We start from the raw sequence: 22485 nt of genomic DNA on the forward strand, positions 1-22485 counted from the left end.
GTGGATGTGCAACTCACGCTAATTCTGCCTTCGCCTTAACCAGAAAACGCTCATCCCAGTTGGCCAAACCGGGTTGTCCACAACGGCATTGATTGCCTTTTGTCATTCCGACACCTAAAACTGAGTCCCTTGTCGATGCACTGGAGAGGGCGCATGACGCAAAGTCGGAGGCACGCGACAATGGGGTATTTCTGGAGTCGATTGAATAGTTGCCAATTTGACAGCTCCCAGTTCAGGAGCGACGAGGGCGGACCGAGCGTTGGAGCGACTCATCTTGAGCGACACCCCACGCTAAGGTAAGGTCCGTGCATCATCTTCCAGGCGACATGCGACACCTGTTTCCCTTGCCGAGTATTGGTCGGTCGGTCGAGCCCATGTCTGCGCCAATATGGCCAGAAGGGTTACTGATCCGTCTCAATCTCACGTAGGCGGGTTTGGTGGGATGATTGACAAATTCGATTCATCATCTGTCTCGCAGAAGCAAGTCTTTCTGTAAGCTTCATGGGGAGAAGAGTAATTGCGAGCGCCCCCGGGTTTCAGCGAGATCGCCTGAGGAGCACATTATTGACCAAGTGCTCAGTGGAAGTGGTCGACATCGGGGGGTCCCGACGGTCGAGAGGCATGTCGATGGATTTGACCCCAGTGGCATCCAGACCTGCAATCGAGATCCGAAAGACGCTCCATAAATGTCAAGTCAGCAGGTGCGTGCTGGCCCCAGCTTCTGTAAAACCATCGAAGAAAAAGTCGCGAGCTGGTCACTCCAGATTTTCAGGCATAGCGAGCTTAAGTAGAGCCGCACCTGTTCTCCGCGTTCTGATAAGGCTGCAAGGTGCCCCATGATACGCTTATCTCGAAGAAATGCGACGTCGGTATCATGGATCCTCTTCTCCAGTCTTCCCTTTCCCGGTTGGGCTCTTGTATCCTTCATATCAGCATGTCGCCATTCGCCCATCTGCTGATTTGACAATAGAAGTCTGATAACCGGCACTTGTCCAAAGGCACATTGCATCTTCCGGGACGTCGGAGGAGCACGGCACCCAATGAGGGCCAGTGGCTATCCCTTAAATCGAATGGGTTGCTGAGGCTGCAATCCCCATCCCCAGCCCATTCCAATGTGATAAAACCGCCGGACCCATGTATTCATCTTGCGGATGTCGAGTCTTTTCAACGATGGTCTGAACCAGCCTGCTTCCCAATTCTTTGCACCACGCAGCAGAGGTAGTGTGGATCTGGAAAGATGATGATTTCGCGGTGTTTGACCCTCAAACGCAGTAGCTGCACTTGCGAGTCTATTCGTCGAGCCTCAGACTCTTCTGTGGTACCGTCGGTATCCGGCGCACGCCCCGACTCTGGTCGACGTAGTGTGTTGCTGTCTTCTCCGTCCTGCCCGGCGGATACAGCCGTCAGTGTAGTGCCGAGTGTTCCAGCGGCTTTCATGAACTGGAAGATGGAGGCGGCTAGCTCCTCTGCAGGCGAAAACTTCTCCTGTTCGGCGATAGCCTCTTCATTGCCAGCGTCGGCATCCTTGACTTGCGCAGGCGATTCTGCCGCTTGGTAGGCAGCAGTTGACTGCGCTCTTCGTCGCTTTTCGGCGGAGGTGAAGCCTGTAGTCTTTATGATCGATCCGTCTTTCCGTGAAAGAATCAGGGTAGACTCGACATTGGGCCTGTCACTGAGACTGCGGAGGGTTGCGTCGATTGACGATTGCTGCTCCGGACGTTAGCTGAGCTGCCGAGAAGAGCACACGCTGTGGGAGACCGGAACACACCTTGTCCAAGCTTGCCATGCCAGAGAGGTCGGAGGCGCTTCGTTTTAATGCAAAAATGAGGTTGGAAAAAGGTTGTGCACGGCGTGGAATCTGTTACCTAATGATGGCAACGGTCACAAGGCGTCACGGAGGGGTCATCCAGGCGAAAGGTAAACAGAGCCTCAAATTTCGTCCTTCTCCACGGACAGGTATCGCGCCAGCTTCCCCCGAATCGCGTCAGTCCGCAGGTGCCCGTGGGCAGAACGGACTCCACAAACGAGGCTGCATCTTCAAGGCTGTGAGCAGCAAGTGTAGAGCTAGTCCCAACCGGGAATAGCTGTTAATGTCCTCTTTTTGCATCGACTTTTTCTGGAACCATTTCACCCAGGTCCAGCATCCGAGCGCCAGAGGATGGGCTCGAGTGCAAAAAAGAAGCGCGAGAAGAAGAAGGACTTCCAAAAAACTAAACTGAAAGTCGGAAAAGTAAAACCTAAGGCCGACAACCATACCGAGACCAGCTTTCGAGCCAAGGCCATTGTCCTCAACCAGCAACTCAACATTGACGCCCCAAGCACGATCCAACAGTTCCATCATCATGTGTCCCTACTCTCATCCAAATCGGACAGTCAACGTCGTGAGTCCCTGGCATTCCTGACGACATACTTTTCCTCGCTCAGTCACGGAACGAATCTTCCCTTGACAATCGGTGCGCTGCTCGACAAGGCGTGTCCATTGATCTTGGATGCAAACAACGGGGTTCGCTCTCAGCTCTTGAAGTGCCTCCAAGCTCTTCCTGGGAACGACATTCAAGATCAGGTACCTCGGCTGCTGCCTCATGTACGAGCTGGCATGACCCACCTCTCTCGTGACATCCGGCTTTCCGCCATCGACTTTCTATCCTGGATTATTGCTACAGCCCCTAACGAACTTGTGACTTGCTCTGGAGGCTGGTTCTCGACACTGGAATGCTTTACCACCATGCTAGCCTGGCGCTCGACCGAGACAGGGAAATGGGGTGCAATGAAGCCAGCCCTTGGCGACTCCAAGTCTATGGCAAAAGTGATCACAGTGCTGACCGAATTTCTTGAAGCTGGGCTACTGGACCCCGTCCCCAAGATTGCCATCAACGTCATGGCCCAAAGCTTTCCATACTGGGACATCGAGCATCATCGTCTTCCCACGAAATCCGATCCATACGCATACCTGAATCTCTTCGGCAGTGTGCAAGACGAGAAGACGCAGATGTTAGAAGACCGTGAAGATCGGCTTCGTGTATACACAGAGCACTTCTGCCCCCAGATTGAGGCTGGGGTCACGGCAGGCCGACAAGAAGGAGGAGAGATTGGCAGGGCAACAGGCGTACTTGCAAAGGTTCTCGATCGTGTTACTAGGGACAACCCTACCTGAACATGGGTGAGATGCAGCAAGTTTATCCTTAGGTCCCTGTACACCTTGTCACTTTTCAATGTGTGCAAAAGGTGTATGTGGAGTATTCCAGCGTTCAGAGCAACAGCAAGCTCAAACCATGAGGCTTGTCTCGAGATTGACGAGTTGTGGTAAACATGATGTAGACGGTGCTGCCTGATGCCACGTATGGTTGGACAGCGTCTTGATGGCACGCACTAGTGGCTGCCGTTGCGATCAACTGACCACGCCTCGGGTCGCCTGGCAAAAGTGAGCCTATACACCTTATGGACCAAGCCTGCGGATCGTCTTCGGTCACTAATGCCAACCTCGTTGTTGGCCAACGGGTAGCGAAGTTGGAGAAGACATCAGCAAGCCAGCGAAAGCCGGCAGTCTGGCACAGTGGTATGACGCTAGCTGACTCAGTGTACTCGGCATAGTAAGCGTCAATTGAAGTCAAGATGAACCCGTCAGCGGCTTGCAAACAGCGACTCTGGATGGAAAGGAAAGTGTCCGACCATGAACCTGAGGAAGTGGCCAACGGGCACAGGAGAGGCTCGGACGGGCCCAAGCAAAGGCTGAAGGAAAGGATGCTCAAGACACTCACGTCAAGGTATCTGGGAAGGAACGGCAATACACGGATGCAAGAAACAACGTGATATGGGCTGATTCAACCAGCCGTGCTGTTCGACAATGTTGCAACAGCGCTGTGTCGTCTCAACAATGTCTTTGACCGTACGCTCGACTAGTGACGGCCCTCGGGGTTGAGTCGAGCTCAAGCACGAATGATCAGTCCTGACGCTTGACCTATGATGAATGAAACAATGTCTCGTCCCATGCTGCTTATTGAAGATGCTCGCACGCATCTCGTCCAGAATATATACATACACCTCTACGTATGGGTCGACTAGAGAGCAGGAACGTGGTCCCCAAACGCCGTACTTCCATATCATGTAGTCCATGTCATGTACCGTACCCCTACCGCTTTCACAGCTCATCCAGCTCCTCTTCCTTCTCCTTCTCCCCCTCTCCCGGCAGCCTCACGCCCCTCCACTCCCCCTCGCTCACCCCCTTCCACTCCGCCAAATCCAACCAGCCGATCCACGCCCGATCCCCAAACCCGCCCACCCAATAAACGCCCTCGACCCTCAGCCTCACCCACCTCCCACTGTGCGCCCCCCGCCTCGCCCCCGGCTCCCACCCCCTCGCATCCCTATGCCCGTCAAAAAAGCACTCCTTGACTCCGTATTTCTCCACCTCCCCCTCCCCCATCTCCTGCAACCACCCCAACAGCGCCACTCTAGGCAACGCCGCCGCACTCCCCGGCCTCTCGCCCGTCACCCTCTCATACCCGGCCCACCAATCCACCGCCAAGCTCACATTCCGCCCCTCCCGCGCGTTCTTGGCCGCCGTGCTGATGTCCAGCATGATGAGCGTGGGGTCCCCGTTGCCCTCGCAGTCGGCGATGTATTCGGGGAGGGCGATGGGGGCGCCGCCGACAGAGTCCGGCGTGAAGCGGTAGGCTGGGTCCGTGCTGAGGTTGTGGGAAGGGGGAAAAATGGTGGAGAGGGAGCCGGAGGGGGAGAGGGCGAGGAGGCGGCGCGCGAGGAGGGTGGAGGTGTGGCGGGACGGGATTTTGTGGGTGCCGCCGCTGGAGGAGGAAAGGGGGAAAATGTGGTCGTTGGGGTGGGCGGCGAGGGGGTTCTGGTGTGGTGCTGGGATGCTGTGGATGGGTGGTGGGAGGGACAAGGCCGCGAGGACCGAGAGGAGGGTCGTGGGGAGATGCATTCTTTGAGGAGAGTGGCTTATATCTCGGCGGCGATGTGGATGGAATGATGAGCTCGAGCGGTAGAAGTCGTGACCGCGAGGCTTGTACTTCGTTGTGGCGAGGTAGTTGAGTCCCGAGGGTCCTTGGTCAGTGGCGAGCTTGCGACTCTGCCGTATCACCCAGTATTGGTGCACGAGCAGCAATATACGGCTGTCAGGGCAATCAAGCGATCGCTGTAAGGGTGTCGCAGCTCATGCAGGCAGCGCTGGGATGCTAGCAACTTCAGTGCGGTATATGATCACTCGATACGTAGAGGGGTCAGGTCATAAAGATCTGATAAGATTATCTGGCGCACTTGGCATTTACCCGTATCTACCCGCATGGGGGTCCTGCGGGCTTCGCACCGCGACTGGCATCATGGCATGACAGGATCAACAGTCTCGGCGACGTGGGATGATTCCTGCAGCCGAATAGGAATGGCATGAGTTGTACGTAACAACTATGACCTGGGTTGTGCGGTCACCTACAGTGTACGCGAATCGTTCGACAGCACGGTATGCAACGATTTGAGCGTCTGGCAGGACGTCTACAACAGGAAAACAGAAGAGAAATATAACTTTGAAGTGCATTGGAATTGGAGCATGGCTGTGCCAGGCTCGCGACTATCTGCATATCACGTACGTGCTCGTCGTGATGTCGCATGTGATGGTTCTGCAATTATGCTCGTCCACGCTGGGAGTTGGCGAGGATGGCAATGATAGTACATAGCAGAGTGTGAGGTATGTGGAGGTAGTACAGACGAAAGGGATCGATGAGGTTGGGGTATCTGTAGTGGTTTCCTTCGTTGTCCGATTCTCGTTGGTCGCTGTCTCTTCTAGCTCAACTAGACTGAGACCAGCTGCTCTTTCAGCTTCAGAGCCGTTAGCTCTGGCGCAGAGAGCTGAGCGTGAGGGGCACAGTAGAGTGCCATACGCTTGTGGTCGATGGTCGTGACCGGTTTCTTATGTAGCGCCCAGGTCTTTGTAGGTGCTTGCCATTTCTTTTCGAGCTCATCAGAGGGGTCGTGGATCTTCAAGGCAGAATCGCTCATGATTTCATCTCCATCGCGTTCCTGCTGTAGAAGTTGGCGAACATGATCCTGAATTGGCTCAGTGGCGTTGGAAAGATTGCGCTTGTGTCCTCTTGGACTGATCTCGTGCTGCTGGGTAGCTTGCTGAGTAGCACTGAGAATCTGCTGCTGCATCTCGCGCCGTCCGGCGCAGAGGCGCAGGAGTGCTTCAGCAGCATCGGTCTCTTGCACAAGATCCTGGCCAGTGCCAAAGTCAGTCCTCGACTTCACAGCCGCAGCGCTGGTGCGCGCAGCTGCGATGTCCGAGAACTGTGGCTTCCGGCGAAGCGGATGGCCATTGATGCTGCGCGAGACAGGGACTCTCGTCTCCGGCATCGACACCACTCGAGTGAGCGGTGAGGGTTGTGGAGGTTGGTTGATTATCTTCTCGAGATTGAAAGGTGCGCTCATCGGCTGACTGGAGAGCGAGGACGACCAAGATGAGTTTGAAGATATAGAAGAGGACCGAGATCGGCCAGTAGGGGTAATGGTGTCAGATGCCTCAGAAAGCGATGGTGACGGAGTTTGCTGGGACTGGAATGGGATGGACGCAGCAGGTCTCATCCGCGACCCTTGGGCCGCACAGTAAGATTGAGGTCGAGGAGGTGGGCATCGATCCAGGTTCGCATTCGCAAAGCACTGTTTACGAACGCTGCGAAGAGCATCAACCGATGCTGAACAACGCAGATTCATTTGCGATGGTGTAGGGTAGCAGCCTTCGGGCCCGCGTGGAGTGGAGACGGGCGTCGGCAAGTTGCGCAGCTGAGGTCGCAGCGGCAAAGACGAAAGCGACTGCATATGACCTTCGGCACCTTGGACTGGGGTCGAAGCGCCGGAGTGCAGACTTTGAAGAGCAGGGCTGCTAAAGGCAGTCTGTGCCTTGTCCACTGGTGAGTCGAAAGCTGGCGACATCCCCTGATCCAGGCGGAGCAGGGGATGGGACAGATCAACTGCGGGCAGACTCTGGCGCAAGAACTGCTTCGAGCCTTCTTCTGTATCACACAGGTGCGGGTCAAGACTTGCGAGCACACCGTTCCACCATTTGTCGGAGAAGAAGGCATTTTCATCCCTAAGCGCAGGGCTGTCGTCAACCATGGCACTTAGCGCAGACCAGTCTCCAGATCCGAGGGGTGATATTTGCGCCCTGCCAAGAGGGCAGCCAGGCTTGAGCTTGGACAGCTTGCTTAGAGTGAGGACGATTCGACTCCAGTTATCGAAAACATCCTTGGTAATATGGAGTCTGTAGTCGATGGCTTCGAGATACTTCATCTCATTCTCGTTGATCTCGCAAATTCGAAGACCAGAGATCTTGCTCCAAGCGCGTGTTGAGTAGTTGCGATCTTGCAGGTATTTAGAAGCTAGCATGAGCGCTGCCAAGAACATACGTCGTCCGCACTGCATTGCACGGCACGACGACTGTCCCGGTTCTTTCGTCAAGTCGTTCTTTGGCATCTGACATTTCAGCAGCATCAGATACCATAAAGCGACTTGCAAGGTCGAGTAGCTGGTCTTGGAACGGCGCAGCGTCTCATGAATGAATACTTCAAGCGGGAGAACGCCAGCACCATTGAAGCAGCTAGACATCATGGGTGGGCAGGCTGACAGTGGCCAGATTGCGGTGATCAGTCTGGCAGCAAACGCTGAGGTATGTGTTAGAGCTTTAGAATGGGCAGCCGTGTTGCTGGACTTACTAATGAGTGTCATCACAAAGCAGTCTGCCGAGTCGGTGTCGCGCTTGAGCCGACATGGTGGCGCAGCAGGAGCTTCCGAGTTGATAGATCTTCTTCTGTTTGTTTTCTGCAGATTGTGCAACGGCTGTTTGAACGCTGTCTGTGGTCGAGACGGGTTATTCTGATCGATGGTTTGATAGGCTGGGTGTTGAGCTCGAGATTGAGGTTGAGGAACGTTCTCGGCGTAACTCGAGATAGGTTCCTGAGGGCCGTCCTTGTGCAAATTGAATCTTAGAGGCAGCGACTCAGAGCCAAGACCCGAGAGCAGCTCCGAGTGGCCATCGAGCTTCTGCTGAGCATCTCTCGCTGAAGGTTGACGGACGCGAGGAGTTGGACCAGTCTCGCCATCGCTACTGTCTTCAGAAGAGTCTGACGCCGACGAGCCGTAACTGGACTGCGACGAGGCCACAGACGCGATATCGAAGATAGAGTCCGCTACACTGGCTGTGTCATCCGAGTAGACGCTCTGACGGTCAGACTCGGCTGTCGAGGCATAGGTGGTAGGACCGGTAGCTAAGGCGGTGAAGATAGGTTTGTTCTGGAGCGGCTGCTCTTCATTGTATCGCAAGGACTTATCCCAAGGTGCAAAGACGGAGAGTTCCGGCTGGAACTGAGCTCTCTCTTCAAGCCCTGCAAAGCCCATTCTAGTGAGATGTCAAAGCGGCGAATTTTAGATGAGGTCGAGAGACCTGGAGGTGTCGAGTTTCTAAGGGAAAAGTGGGATTGGTGGAATGTGCTGAGAGACAAGTTAGCCAAACGTGCTGCGGTCAACGATCGCAATTGAGGCGCGTACTGGTGATGGATCTACCTGCTGCTGCGATCCCGCCACAAGTCAGGGTCAATTGAAAAGCTGTTGTTCGATCCGAAGTGAGAACGAACAATGCGACGCGGGGGACTGATGCTAGACTGCGACAGGTTTGACGACCTGATCGTAGCCAAACAGTGGTCCTTCGCGTTCAGCAATTCGAGGCTTTCGTTCGAGGATCGAAAGAACAAACGACTCTGGTGGCGGGCACAGTGTAGCAGGTAGATATTCCGATGATATCGACTCTGTCCAAGGACTCATGGTTCGAGCAGATATTATGACTGGAATGTTGGAGTGGAGAGGTGGTAGAAGTTATGTTGCGCAGGCGGTAGTGCTAGGCAACTGATATTGATGTGCAGATAGATGTGTGAATGAACGTGTTGCCTGGGGCGAGACAAAGAACACGATCGTGTGACTGGCGTGAATGGCACTCGGCGTAGTGAGTTGCGATATGCCAGGTGAGGCTGAGAAGAACGGTGTTCAGGCTCTCCCTATTACGACGCCGATTATAGGATCGGATTCGGATGAGAGAGGATTAAGAGTGGTGGCAAGGTGTGAGTATGACTCGTAGAGGAGGTGAAAACGCTGCCATGGTAAGTGGAATTAGCATTTGTCCTCATTGTTTGATGAGTCTGCGCTTCCGTCGCGGCGGAACGCATCTGACGGTGGCGGATGGCTGATCGGATGCTTGGAGGCACTCACCTAGCGGACAAAGGATGTGTGTCGTCGTCTTGCGAATTTAATCGTAGAATTCAGATCACGGGCGGAGGAGATTGGCAGCGTGCGCTGCTTGTGCTTGTCGACTTCATTGCTGCTGTGGTAGAGGCAGAGGAAGAGGGCGGCAGCGCGGTGGTAGTCATAGGCTGCCTGGCTGAGGAGTCCGGGCTGGGCAATTCGCCTCCCGCCATTGCCACGAAAAAACCCACCCAACCTTCTTTGCGGGCCTCTCTCCGAATGACTCAATACCATGGCCACTCACACCCTCAGGCCCAACGCCACACGAAGGCGCCTCTCGTCCACTGACATTCCAGGCAGTGAACCATTCTCTGGCTCTGATGCCTGGAACAGGGCGTGTTGATCCCTACGATCATGTTTCTTCGAGGCGAATACCTGGGTCACGATGTCTAACAGCTAGCACGCCACAATACTAATGGAAGCAATAACATAAGAGAACTTGTGGCTGATATAATTGCTGCAACGATGCTCAACAATAGTAATCATACAGTAAACATTAAAGGTGTCCTGATAGCACTCATACACCGCCGTCGAGGCATCAATCCAGGGACTGGGCCAGCATACCCTCACCACAGCACAGACTCTTGACCTTACTTTGAGCGAAGCATCAGATCGGGGAATCAAAAGCACTTACCAGGCGCCGCATCAGGCATGAGGAATAGTCACAGACACGCGGGTGATGATCCAAAAAAGATGACATGACACACCTCTCGTAAGATGGGATGGGTACGAGGGCCGAGTGCTGAGAGACAAGACAGGCAGCCGAACAAGCAAGCCGACCTCGATGCCGGGTTTCTGTCCCAATCAGGCACCGAGGAGCCAATGCTGCCAGCAAATGAGGCGTCGTACGGCCCCGCAAAGAATATGAATCATCGCGAGCGTGATTCGCCCCTCAAACGCAGTGCTCAGCAGCCCCGTCTTACCGTGTGCAACGCAGGCCACAGGCAGGAAGCTCCCGTTTGTCGCCTTCGCGCCCTGCTCCGGAATCGCAGGGTGGCAGCGAAAATACTGCCAACGTACCCAAGCATCTGGCCAGGGCGCGAGTCAGAAAGGTTGAAAAGACTTTAAGCCAGGCTGCTCTCGACTCTCGGAGTTCATGAGACAAGGAACGCTCCTCGGAGCCTGGATTGCGCGGAGTTGCGATGAATTGCCACCACAGTCCGGGCATCCTCGGGTGCTTGTACGGGTAAAGATTTGTTCTCCGACAGTCATCAAAGTCTCCACAGTGATTGTTTGCTTTTGCCTATTCATGCCTCGAGTAAGCATATACCCACAGGCGTATAGCATTTCCCATCTCAGCAATAAAGAGACTACGCGCAACTTGTGGCTGTGACAGACCAAAGGACCGTTAGGTACGTTATTTCAGCCATGGTTGAAAATCGTCAGAGGCTGTGAACCTTGGCGAGTACACCGCGACCCAAAGGGCCACCCGCAGGCAGCAGCAGGCCGGCGAACCACGCCCAGGCGCCACGCCCGATCGTTGTCCGACCATTTTCGGACTTGTTGGACCTGTCGCGATGCCATCGTGGTTGCTATGTAGCACCGTAGCAGCAAGTAAACGCCATGTACGCCTTATGCATTCGGATGCACAAGCAGCTGTGCATAAATGTGGACGATACTCTGATATGGGTTTGTCATCCGCGTTGCTCTCGCACTTATACAGAGACCGTGAAGCGAGGCAGGCCCAATGATACGCCCTTGCTCATCTCCTGTATCGCCAGATGTCGTCCAGAAGCACCGATCTGTGAGATCAGAGCACGAAGCTTATGGCCCAAGACGCTCGAAGGGCGCTTTGACAGGTAACAATCCGAGTACGGTGGGACCTGGTGGTCGAGCACCATTTGCTGCTTCTGGTAAGGGATCCAGCAGTAGAGCGTTGCTGTCGAAGAGACCAAACACAATGTCTGCCTCCGTGGCGGTCGATCTATGATGAGCAGGCGCGGCCCGAATTCAACCAAGTACGTCCAGATCGTACGTGGTGTGGGTGGATTGAGGCCCGGTAGTTGCAGCATGTCATGCTTCCGCACTGGGAGCCGATACCACCTAGATGATAGTCCAGCACAGTGACTGGTCTGTTCAGTCAGCGTCTTGTTTGTGCGTCGTTTGAGTCAATTCCTGGCTTCGACAAACAACGGCCAACGCCGCCGTAGATTGGCCCACGGTCCTGGAGTATCAGCCCCTGCAACTTGGTGCAACCATCCTGTGACGTGAGATCCTGCAAGTCAGTCGTTCCAATTAGACATTGGTAAGCAAGAAAGGAAAGCTCGGTCGGCGCATTTCACACGAAAACAGCCCGAAAGCACCTGAGCTTGGGATTGAAGAAGGGAGACAGCCGCGCAGCGGAAGTATAGGACAACATTGATATATATTGCTGTCTCTTTTGAAATCCATGACTGTCAAGCCGCCTTTCGCGCTCGCAGAAAGCCACGAAGAAACTATGAATCATCGTCAGCAACGTAGACCACACTAATTGGCGACGTCTCGTAGCACGAAGCTCGAGGAAACGCACAAACAGTATGGCAACAGAACACTAAGCCGCGGCCGCCGCTGCGGCGAGCGGCGTGTCAACAGTCTCGACGGATGCAGACGCGAGCTTGGTCTCGATCTCGTTGAGCTGGCTGTCGGTCCAGAGAGTCTCGACAGGCGCAGCGCCCTGCACTCCCACTCCAACGAAACCTCCTTGGGCTTCCCAGTCGGCTACGCGCTTGATTTCAAGCCGGTTCCAGACACTATCAAGTGCCTCCACAAGCTCAGCACGGAGCTCAGCTGTATGTCCGGGGGTCGGGGTAATCCTCAAACGCTCTTCACCTCTCGGTACGGTAGGGTAATTAATGCTCTGAACATAAATACCATAATCGGTGAGTAGCATATCCGAGGCCATCTTGGCTGTTTCCGCATCGCCTACCAGGAGGGGAACGATGTGGCTCGGATTGGGAATGACTGGAATGCCACGGGCGGTCAGATCGTCCTTCAGGGCGCGAGTGTGCACTTGCTGAAGACGACGATCTCCCTGGTACTCTGACTGATATTCGATAGCGGCCTTAGCACCGGCCATGGTAGCAGGAGGAAGAGATGTGGTGAAGATGAAGCCGGGAGCAAGAGAACGAACAGTGTCGACCATGGCTGCGCTTCCAGCGATATAGCCACCCACACAACCGTAGGCTTTGCCCAGCGTGCCCGTGATGATGTCGATACGATCCATGACTGTACCTTTCTGAGTCTCTCGGGTGCGGTTGGGATCCGCCCAAACGTCGTAATCTAGGTGTTCCGCAACGCCTGCGCCGTTCGGCCCGTACATGCCCACCGCATGCACTTCATCGAGGAAAGTAACCGCCCCATACTTATCCGCCAGATCGCAGATTTCTTCAATAGGGGCCACGGAACCGCACATGGAGTACACGGACTCGAAAGCGATAATCTTTGGTTGTTCAGGTGGGAGCGAACTCAGTTTGTTCTCGAGGTCGACCAGGTCGTTATGCTTAAAGACCATCTTCTTGGCACCCGAGTGGCGGATGCCCTGAATCATGGAAGCATGGTTCATGCTATCGCTGAGAATAACGCAATCCGGCATCTTGGAACCCAGAGTTGCGAGTGTGGCATCGTTCGCTACATAGCAGGAGCTGAAGACGAGGGCGCCATCCTTGCCATGAAGATCAGCCAATTTGCGCTCCAGACCCATGGCATGCTGGTTGTGACCGGAGATGTTGCGAGTGCCTCCGGCTCCGGCGCCATACTTGTCAAGGGTTGCGTGCATGGTCTTCAGTACATGCTTGTTACGGCCCATGCCGAGGTAGTCGTTGGAACACCAGACGGTCACACGCTCTTCTGGAGTTGCCATGTGTGCGCGCGGAAACTCTTGTGCCAGGCGATTGATGTTGTTGAAGTAGCGGTACGACTTGTCTTTGTGCTTCTTGTCCAACTCGTTCTTGTAGAAGCCATCGTAATCGAAGCGCGCAGTGGTCGGAGCCGCCGGCTTTGGGCGAATTTGTGAGTCGGGTGCGTGGACAACGTGCTGCTTCGCAACAGAGGGCGGGACTAGCAACTGTCAGAGAGGCTATAGCTTCAAAGAAAAGAAATACACACCGGCTGGAGCACCACGAATAACATTGGCAGCGACACTGGCTTTCTTCTCAGCCGAGGTATGAAGCTTCTTGTTGAGCAGATTCTTGACCGTTCCTGAGCTGCCGGTGGCGACCTTGCCATAGTTACGAGACGAGATTCTCGCGCTCTGGACAGCCAGAGCTTTGTTCATGACAGGGCATCGTCGAGCAATGTGCTGAAGGTTCGTGATGGTGCCGCCACCAGGCGACTGGCGAGTGGAGGAGGACAGAGAGCGTAGCGTTGCGGGACAGGTCTTCTGCAGAAATGGACACAAGCCCTTTGACTGACGAAGAAGAGCCTCCATGATAGTGGCAATATACAAGATGTCGACAGCGAATCTGCAGAGTGCTTTCGTGGATGAGGACAAAACGGAGGTTCGGTGAGGAACGGAAAATGTTCTATGTGGACTGGATCTGACTCTAAGTTTACGACTTCAGGAACCCCGAAACTCGCTTCTTCGTTAACCAAGCGTTTGATTCGTAGTCTGTCGCTTTCTACAGTCAGCCAGCCGCAATCTCTCTGGCTGACTAGTCCCAGAGCTGCCCATGTTCGCTCAGCACCCTCGATCAGGCCCTGAGACCATTGCTGCAATCGCTGACAGACAGTCGAAAAGACTACATAAGTGTGGGGTCGCTTATTGTGCTCTGGTCTGCTTTCAATGCAAAGCCCCGGATTGGCCAGGCGTCCCAGTACCTTTTGCTCAGTCCTCACCCGGCAGATGCTACCAACGGCAACGAAGTCGTCCGTGTGCTCATGATCCGAAGTCGGCATCGATCATCCGCATCTTGAAGTTCCCGGGAAACCTTGCTCAGTGAGTACCAAAGGACAGGCTGGACATTCCCGCGGCGCCGAGTAAAGAGCCTCAGTCCACCCGGCGGGGTGTTGCCATCTGCCACAAGTCTCCCAATGTCATGACTCTGCTCGAGGATAAGCAGGAAGATGCCTTGTAAGATACAGTCATATCATAACCACCAACGTCGTTCAGAACACCCACTGAGCCTTTTGGTTAAGCAGCCGCTCGCGGGTTGCCCCCGGCGGTATCTGACCATGCCTATTGGCCCTCGACAGCGCTGAAGATCACCCCCCGGAACCAGGGCCCTGCAGCCATGAATGTGGGTCGTTGATCCCTGCAGGCTTCGGTGGCCACGTTCTTCTACCACGTCTGTACTCAACTTCGATCCTTCATTGCGAAGGTCGAAGGTCAGTCCCGATGTCTCAGGCCAGACACCATACTCAATGCCTACATCTATGTTCACCTTCCTAACATGTCGTACCAGATTGAACCGCGTTCCGATGACGAAAAGAATTTCTTCACATGAGCAACACGGCTGATGTCGCGCGCCTGGAGCGGCGCACGGGTCCCTGCATCAGGCATCTACCCGTTAAACGTCCCAGCGTGCGACCTTGAGCGACAAAGCGAACAGAGATCCAAGGCATGCATCTATCCGAGACCTTTCCGCATGAGAAAAAACAGAGAGGAAACTTGCCAAGTCGGCGTGCGACTTGACCTCGACCTCAGTGCACTTTCACGCTGCTCTGACTTCTCGACCGTCACTCTCGCACGCGGTCTCTCAGCAGAAAGAGCTGGGAATTTTGTTTGGCACGTTCAGACTTTTGGCGCTGAGAGCCTCGACAATCGATCACGGCTGTACTCCGAGGGTGCAAGAGGCGGGCGCTGTCTTTAAGCATCTCAAATTGTCGCCGTCCCACCAGGCGGCACGATCGCGAAGATGATCGGATGGCGTCTGAGCTGGTGGCTCCTCTCTTCCCTCGCCGCGACAGCGCGTTCGTTCGATGTCCCGATCCTCGAAGCGTTGTTTTCCCGACAGCCCTTCTCGCACACGACCGCATGGCCGGCAATGACGGCAGATCTCAAGACAACAACTGGCAATGACGACAATTTCACATTTACGTTGAAGCGCCCCTGGTCAGGGAGCTTGTGCCGGCGGCGGACACCGTTACGTGGTCGGCCCTGCCGGTGTAGAAATAGGTCATCCTGGCCTGTTTTCCGCGCTGGTAGGCGCCAACCCGTAGCACTCCGCTTGCTGTGCCGCTGGTGACGAAGAAAGCATTGTAGTTTTCAATCCGAGCCACGTTGGAGATCTGCTGTCATGCTGGAATGACGGATCAGGACAAGAACATGGAGACATCAGGGCTTGAGTATCTCACTGCAAATCTATTCGAAAGACGATCACCGCCGCTTCCTACCGTCCAATGAAACGATATTCATGGAAAATACCTGTAGTCTATGAAGTGTGCGCCTCGTCGTGAAAATCCACCTTTCGAAAAGCGCACTCCTTAGCAGGGCGCTTTCTGGTCAGCGCAACATCGACTCCCCATAGAATTACGAGGATTCCCAAGACTCCGCACCCTTCAGCGTGCAACCCGCCTCGGTTCTTTTGACGAGCGTGCCAATCTTGTACACAGTCTCGCCCTGCTCCTCGAGCACCTTCTTCACCTCCCCAAAAGCCACAGTTGACACGACCAACACCATTCCAATGCCATTGTTGAAAGTCCTGCTCATCTCCTCGTTGCTGACTTTGCCAGCCTCTTGCAGCCAGTCAAACACCTTCGGCCGCTGCCACGTCGTCACGTCGATCTCCGCCGTGAGTGCGTCGGGGAGCATGCGTGGCACGTTCTCCACCAGGCCACCGCCCGTGATGTGAGCCATGCCTTTGATCAGGTCCTTCTTTACCACTTGCAGCAGAGGCACGACGTAGATGCGCGTCGGCGTCAGCAGTGACTCACCCACGCTCTCCTCCAAATTCCACGGGGCAGTGTCCGAGAGTGCGAGGTGCTTCCGCTCCAGTATCCTCCGCACGAGGGAGAAGCCGTTGGAGTGAACACCGTTCGAAGCCAGCCCCAGTAGCACATCGCCCTCCACCATGCTCTGTTTGTCCGGCAGGAGCCTTGTGGTCGACCTGTCGATCGCACCGATAGCCGTGCCAGTAACGTCGTACTCGTTGCCGTTGAGCAGGCCTGGCATCTCGGCCGTCTCGCCGCCAAGTAGCGTACAGTGGGAGATCTGACAGCCCTTGGCGACGCCGCCGACAACGCTGCTTGCGGTAGCCACGTCCAAGATGCTGCAAGTATAGCAGTCGACGAAGGCCAGGGGCTCTGCACCCTGCACGACCAGGTCGTTCACGTTCATGGCCACCAGGTCGATGCCCACGGTGTCGTGCTTGTCCATCGAATGCGCAATCTTCAGCTTCGTGCCCACGCCGTCTGTGGCAATGACGATGCTAGGAGATTTCTCGTGGAAACCCGCGGCAGCCAGGTCGAAGAGGCCACCGAAGCCACCGAGATCAGCATCGGCGCCCGGCCTCCTCGTGGCCTTGACGTCCTTCTTGATTTTCTCGACGAGTGAGTTGCCCGCCTCGATCGACACGCCGGCTGCGGCGTACGTCAACGGCGTGTCGTCGGTCTGTTCGCCGCCCAATTTGAACGCCCGGTGTGCGATGTCTTTCCGGAAATGCATGCCCTCGAACTTGATCTTGTCCATGCCCTCGTAGGCTTTCTTGACCGCTTCCTCGAGCGTGTCTGCAGTGGCTGTTGCGGCAATGACCCGGCCACCTGTGCTGAGCAGCTTCTTATCATCCATACTTGTGCCCGCGTGGAACACAATCGTGTCAGCTCCCACCTCCTTGACTGTGATCGGCCGGTTCTTCGCGTAGCTGTTGGGATAACCCTCTGCACATGCAACTACGGTGGTGGCAAACTGCGGCTTCACCTTCAGTTCCACGCCATCCAGCCAGTGCTCCGTGCAGGCGAGCATCACCTTCGCCAGATCGGTGTCGTCACTCAGCAGGGGGAGCAGTGTCTGCGTCTCGGGGTCTCCACCACGGACATTGTACTCTAGTACCTTGGGTCCAGCTTTTGTGAGCATGATCCCTGTGAACAAGATGCCCACGAACGGTATTCCATCCCTTCGCATCGAGTCAACCGTCGGCTGCACAATCTCGCGGTCAATCTGCGCCAGGAGCTCTTTGCTGGCCACTTTCGTGGGCGCGTAGCAGCCCATACCGCCTGTGTTTGGGCCCTGGTCTCCATCGCCTACCCTCTTATGATCCTGCGCGGGCGGCAGCGATCGGATAGTGTACCCGTCGGTGAACGTGAGCACACTCAGCTCCTCCCCCTCGAGAAACTCCTCAATGACGACCTGGCTGCCAGCAGCGCCGAAGTCCTTTGCGACCATGATTTTCTTCAGGGCATCGTGCGCCTCCTGCTTGCTCGTCGGGATAATCACACCTTTTCCAGCCGCCAGCCCATCCGCCTTGATGACCACATTATGATCAATGCTGTCCAAGTACTGGGCGGCCGGCTCGTACTCGTAGAAATTCCGGAATGCGGCCGTTGGGATCCCATGCCTCTGCATGAAATCCTTGCTGAAGGTCTTGCTGCCCTCCATCAGTGCCGCCGCCTTGCTGGGCCCGAAGCATCTGATCCCCACGGCACGAAAGATGCCCTCGATGCCCGCTACCAATGGAGCCTCCGGACCCACCACCACCAGGTTTAGTCCATGCTTGCGGGCGTGCGCGACCAGCTCCGTGAAATCGTCGACAGCAATCGGAACATTGAGGACTTTGTCACCTGCATCGGTGCCGCCGTTGCCGGGCGCTACGTGCACAACGTCGACAGTGGGTGACTGTGCGAGTTTCCAGGCGAAAGCGTGCTCGCGGCCGCCGGAGCCAACAACGAGGATGCGAAGGCGCTCTGCCATGATGTGTGAGGTTCTGAGGAGGCTCTGGTCAGCAAATGGCATGCGGATGGGGTGCATGGTGCTCAGCATGGATTTGGTGAGCAAGCAAATGATTCTGGTGGGCCAAACGAGCAAATTCTGGAAATGGGGAAACGCTGATGGAAGAGATGGGGATGCCATGGTGTCAATGGCTTGTAAAAGCCGTCACTTTTGGACAAGGTGTAGCGTTGTGTCTGTGCTGCTTGTTCCAGGGTTCGTGCACAGGGATGGTAGCCTCGTGGAATATAGATGGCGGACGGTCGCTTACCTTTGATATTGCGTTCGGAGAACGGTTCAAACCCGCATGGTTTCGCAAGAAGGCACCAAAGCAAACCACGAGGCTCAATACTGTAGAAAGATATCTATGCGTTGCCTGGGCGTGAAGGATCACTGAGCAGGGCGCGACCGCGAAAATCTAGACAAATTTCACGCCAAGGCTGGCTCCGATGTCGACGTCCCGCCGCTTCGCTCCCGCAATTTACCCTTTCTCACCACCACGCCCTCGACCGCTTACAGCTTCTCGAGCTCATTTGCACGTGTAGACAGCCTCCTTAGCATTCAGAAGCTGTCCGTTGTTGTTACGTCCTCTGGCTGCTGCACGTAGCTGCTACTAATACTTCTCACTCCTTTCGTGGTACCCGGCTCTTGGCACTCAGTATACCAGGATACCTTGGCTCCGGCAGGGAGCATCAACAACATGCATCTCATAAGTTTGTGGCCATGGGACACACCAGGGGTTCAGAAGCTGACCATTATGCAGAGGTCCCGTGCTCGTCGGCCAATATAGGTAAGTCACTACCGGCATACGATCTCCTCCACCTTGCCGCCTGACACCTTTGTCACCAGGCCCGGGCTTTGATGTGATCGGCCTCGCCCTAAACATGTACCTGGAGCTCCGCGTCTCTACCAAGCCACATCCCAACGGACCCACCGAACCAGCTCCTCTAAATTGCACCCTAAGCTACACCGGCGTAGATCCCGAGAGCATCGACTTGGACCCCAACAACAATCTCATAACCCGCACCGCCCTGTACCTCCTCCGCTGCCACAACCAACACGGCTTCCCACCAAATACCAGCGTCGCCATCCACAACCCCATCCCCCTCGGCCGAGGCCTTGGCTCCTCCGGCGCGGCAGTCGTTGCGGGCGCCCTACTCGGCAACCTCCTCGGCGGGCTCAACCTACCCAAAGCACGCATTCTGGACTTTGTGTTGATGGTGGAGCGGCACCCGGACAACGTGGCCGCGGCGCTGTACGGCGGCTTTGTGGGCACGTACTTGAACGAGCTGTCGCCCGAAGATCTGGTGCGCATCGAAGTGCCCCTGTCTGAGGTCCTGCCACAGCCCGCTGGCGGTGTGGACACGGGCCTGCGACCGCCCGTCCCACCCGTCGATATTGGCCATTTCCGCCGCTTTCAGTGGAGCGCCAGCCTCAAGGCCGTGGCCATCATTCCCGATTTTGAGGTCAGCACAGCCAAGGCGAGAGGGGTGTTGCCCACGACGTACTCGCGGCAGGACATGGTGAGTCTTTTCCCTCACGCCCCCTTCCCCAGTCCACACTCGAAGATCCAAACAGCAGGACTCTACCAAAAGGACAGCTACCACGGACCTCTCACTAACCAACAACTACACCCATGCTACAGATCTTCAACCTCCAACGCCTCGCCCTCCTGACCACCGTGCTAGGCGACAACACGCCCAACCCAGCACTAATCTACTCGGCGATGCAAGACAAGATCCACCAGCCGTACCGCGCCGGCCTGATCCCCGCGCTGCCCAACATCATCAGCTCCATCACACCCGCCACGCACAAGGGTCTCTGCGGGATATGCCTGTCCGGCGCCGGCCCGACCATCCTGGCGCTGGCGACGGAGAACTTTGAAGCCATTGCACAGGCGGCGATCGCAAAGTTCAAGGAGGAAGGAGGCATTAACTGCGAGTGGATGCTATTGGAGCCTGCGGAGGATGGCTCAACCGTCGTAGAGATACCAGATCAATAGAGCAATAGAGTCACGCGGATCGATAAACTACATTTCTTCTTTGCCACAAGTTCGCGGTCGAGTTAAAGACAGGTGTGGCACTCGAATGCCCTGGGACTCCACGTAATGGTCATGCGAGTCAGATCTGCATCCAATAGCTACGAGCTGGAAGCGTTGTGGTTTAATGGTCGAGGGAAGGGAATGAATGGTACACGAGTAAAGTGTGCTGAATCTATCGGCATTTGTTGGTAAAAACCAGATGTTGGAACCATGATATTTGGAGGTGCAGTTTCTGATTGATACATGCCTGCATAGTGTCGAATTGAAGGGGCGTTCTCTGCAAGGTCGCCATGAACACCCCAGAACTGCAATCCCGGCACGGCCCTGATGTTCGCTTTCCGACAGAAATTCTATGCACCACTTTTCATTTGTCATCAATTCTTCGCATCATTCACCCTGGGGCTCAGAGTCTCGCTGAAAGTAGGTCGGGGATTGCATGTATCGATTGAAAGTAAAGTGCGCTTAGAAGCACTTGCGGTGGACGATGGAGGGGCCAGACTCGTCATACTCTTGCTTCGAGATCCACATTTGCTGGAAGGTCGACAGGGAGGCGAGAATGGAACCACCGATCCAGACGGAGTACTTGCGCTCGGGAGGAGCGATAATCTTGACCTTCATGGACGAAGGAGCAAGAGCAGTGATCTCCTTCTGCATGCGGTCGGAGATACCGGGATACATGGTAGTACCACCAGACTGTCCCTCAGTTAGCAACGCTCAAGGTCTTGTGAAGCTCTGTGGCGACTTACCATGACGATATTTCCGTAGAGATCCTTACGAACGTCAACATCACACTTCATGATCGAGTTGAAGGTGGTCACGTGGATGCCACCAGATTCAAGACCGAGAACAGAAGGCTGGAATAGAGCCTCGGGGGCGCGGAATCGCTCATTGCCAATTGTGATGACCTGACCGTCGGGAAGTTCGTAGGACTTCTCGAGCGACGAGCTCTGGGAAGCGGTCTGGATCTCCTGCTCGAAGTCGAGCGCAACGTAGCACAGCTTCTCCTTGATATCGCGAACAATTTCACGCTCGGCGGTGGTGGAGAAAGTGTAACCACGCTCGGCCAGGATCTTCATGAGATAGTCGGTCAAATCACGACCAGCCATGTCAACACGGGAGATGGCGTGAGGGAGAGCGAAACCTTCGTAGATGGGGACAACGTGGGTGACACCGTCGCCGGAGTCGAGCACGATACCGGTGGTACGACCAGAGGCGTACAGAGACAGGACGGCTTGAATAGAGACGTAGAAGGCTGGGGCGTTGAAGGTCTCGAAGACGATCTGCGTCATCTTCTCTCTGTTGGACTTGGGGTTGATCGGAGCCTCGGTAAGCAGAACAGGGTGCTCCTCGGGAGCGACGCGGAGCTCGTTGTAGAAGGTGTGATGCCAGATCTTCTCCATGTCATCCCAGTTGGTGACGACACCGTGCTCAATAGGGTATCGAAGGGTCAGGATACCACGCTTGGACTGAGCCTCATCACCGACATACGAGTCTTTCTGACCCATACCGATCATGATACCGTGGTGGCGGGGACGACCGACAATGGACGCTGAGCGCGGTAAGTTCGTGCTCATCGATGCAGAATAGCGGGGTACTTACGGAAGACAGCTCGAGGGGCATCGTCACCGGCGAAACCGGCTTTGCACATACCGGAGCTGTAGACATGTATGTTAGCTGTACTCTTTTGACGGTACGTATCGTGGATGCGTCTGGCGAAGGTGGCCTCATTGGAGCTCTCGACCGTCGAAGCGAAGGGGGCGCAATCGGGAGGAGGTGCTAGCAGCGCAGGCGTATGAGCTTACCCATTGTCGATGACGAGGGCGGCAACTTCTTCTACAGAGATGTCAGCTTCAGCTCAAATGATATCGTCGAGGCCCGTGGATGATGCCGACCACAGCCAGGAAGCTGTGCTTACCTTCCATCGTTGCTGGAGGTGATAGATTAACGGGCGATTAGACGAGGACGAAAGCGAGGGGATTGGTGCTGAAATAGGATGGCAGAGGAGCAATCTCAAATCAACCGACGATGACCGGAAGATGGACGAGGATGTATGGAGTCAGGGGAGTGGATGATGTTGGGGGTAAGACAGATTTCAACCGGCGGTGGGCTGGGTGTGAGAAGGCAGGCGCCAAGACAGGCGGCTTCCGCGCTTCGTTGAAGTGGACTACCTTCACCGTCAATGCGCAAGCTTCGTTGCTCACAGCGCTCGGGCACCAGCTCAGGAATGATTGCAGCCTGTCTTAATTGCAGAATTGCCGAAGGCAGCCGAGTTATTTGCAACGATCTCACTCAAATTATTTGTACAAGCCGT

General features: G+C 55.4%; 8 protein-coding genes across 8 annotated transcripts; 2 read left to right on the top strand and 6 right to left on the bottom strand.

The window, feature by feature from the left end:
* Positions 1-1164: 1164 nt before the first annotated feature.
* HMPREF1541_04634 (uncharacterized protein) lies at positions 1165-1786 on the bottom strand (the record flags this gene model as incomplete). The annotated part of the gene is made up of 2 exons (XM_008718978.1): positions 1165-1707; positions 1769-1786. 2 exons carry the CDS (start codon positions 1784-1786, stop codon positions 1165-1167), a joined length of 561 nt encoding a protein of 186 aa, XP_008717200.1.
* A 372-nt stretch (positions 1787-2158) lies between these two features.
* On the top strand, positions 2159-3154 carry HMPREF1541_04635 (uncharacterized protein; the record flags this gene model as incomplete). The annotated part of the gene is made up of 1 exon (XM_008718979.1): positions 2159-3154. The coding sequence occupies one exon, from the start codon at positions 2159-2161 to the stop codon at positions 3152-3154; it is 996 nt and encodes a 331-aa protein (XP_008717201.1).
* A 984-nt stretch (positions 3155-4138) lies between these two features.
* HMPREF1541_04636 (uncharacterized protein) lies at positions 4139-4939 on the bottom strand (the record flags this gene model as incomplete). Its single annotated transcript, XM_008718980.1, has 1 exon — positions 4139-4939. One exon carries the CDS (start codon positions 4937-4939, stop codon positions 4139-4141), a length of 801 nt encoding a protein of 266 aa, XP_008717202.1.
* Positions 4940-5802: 863 nt separating this feature from the next.
* Positions 5803-8400, bottom strand: HMPREF1541_04637 (uncharacterized protein; the record flags this gene model as incomplete). Its single annotated transcript, XM_008718981.1, has 2 exons — positions 5803-7667; positions 7719-8400. 2 exons carry the CDS (start codon positions 8398-8400, stop codon positions 5803-5805), a joined length of 2547 nt encoding a protein of 848 aa, XP_008717203.1.
* Positions 8401-11827: 3427 nt separating this feature from the next.
* Positions 11828-13702, bottom strand: HMPREF1541_04638 (5-aminolevulinate synthase, mitochondrial; the record flags this gene model as incomplete). The annotated part of the gene is made up of 2 exons (XM_008718982.1): positions 11828-13332; positions 13381-13702. 2 exons carry the CDS (start codon positions 13700-13702, stop codon positions 11828-11830), a joined length of 1827 nt encoding a protein of 608 aa, XP_008717204.1.
* Positions 13703-15742: 2040 nt separating this feature from the next.
* Positions 15743-18118, bottom strand: HMPREF1541_04639 (phosphoribosylamine-glycine ligase; the record flags this gene model as incomplete). The annotated part of the gene is made up of 1 exon (XM_008718983.1): positions 15743-18118. The coding sequence occupies one exon, from the start codon at positions 18116-18118 to the stop codon at positions 15743-15745; it is 2376 nt and encodes a 791-aa protein (XP_008717205.1).
* A 715-nt stretch (positions 18119-18833) lies between these two features.
* HMPREF1541_04640 (homoserine kinase) lies at positions 18834-20135 on the top strand (the record flags this gene model as incomplete). The annotated part of the gene is made up of 4 exons (XM_008718984.1): positions 18834-18846; positions 18897-18923; positions 18983-19656; positions 19779-20135. The coding sequence occupies 4 exons, from the start codon at positions 18834-18836 to the stop codon at positions 20133-20135; spliced, it is 1071 nt and encodes a 356-aa protein (XP_008717206.1).
* A 501-nt stretch (positions 20136-20636) lies between these two features.
* On the bottom strand, positions 20637-21688 carry HMPREF1541_04641 (actin, gamma; the record flags this gene model as incomplete). Its single annotated transcript, XM_008718985.1, has 2 exons — positions 20637-20867; positions 20921-21688. The coding sequence occupies 2 exons, from the start codon at positions 21686-21688 to the stop codon at positions 20637-20639; spliced, it is 999 nt and encodes a 332-aa protein (XP_008717207.1).
* Between the last annotated feature and the right edge of the window lie 797 nt (positions 21689-22485).

The sequence above is a fragment of the Cyphellophora europaea genome, assembly GCF_000365145.1.
Source record: "Cyphellophora europaea CBS 101466 unplaced genomic scaffold supercont1.4, whole genome shotgun sequence".
NCBI lineage: Eukaryota > Fungi > Ascomycota > Eurotiomycetes > Chaetothyriales > Cyphellophoraceae > Cyphellophora > Cyphellophora europaea.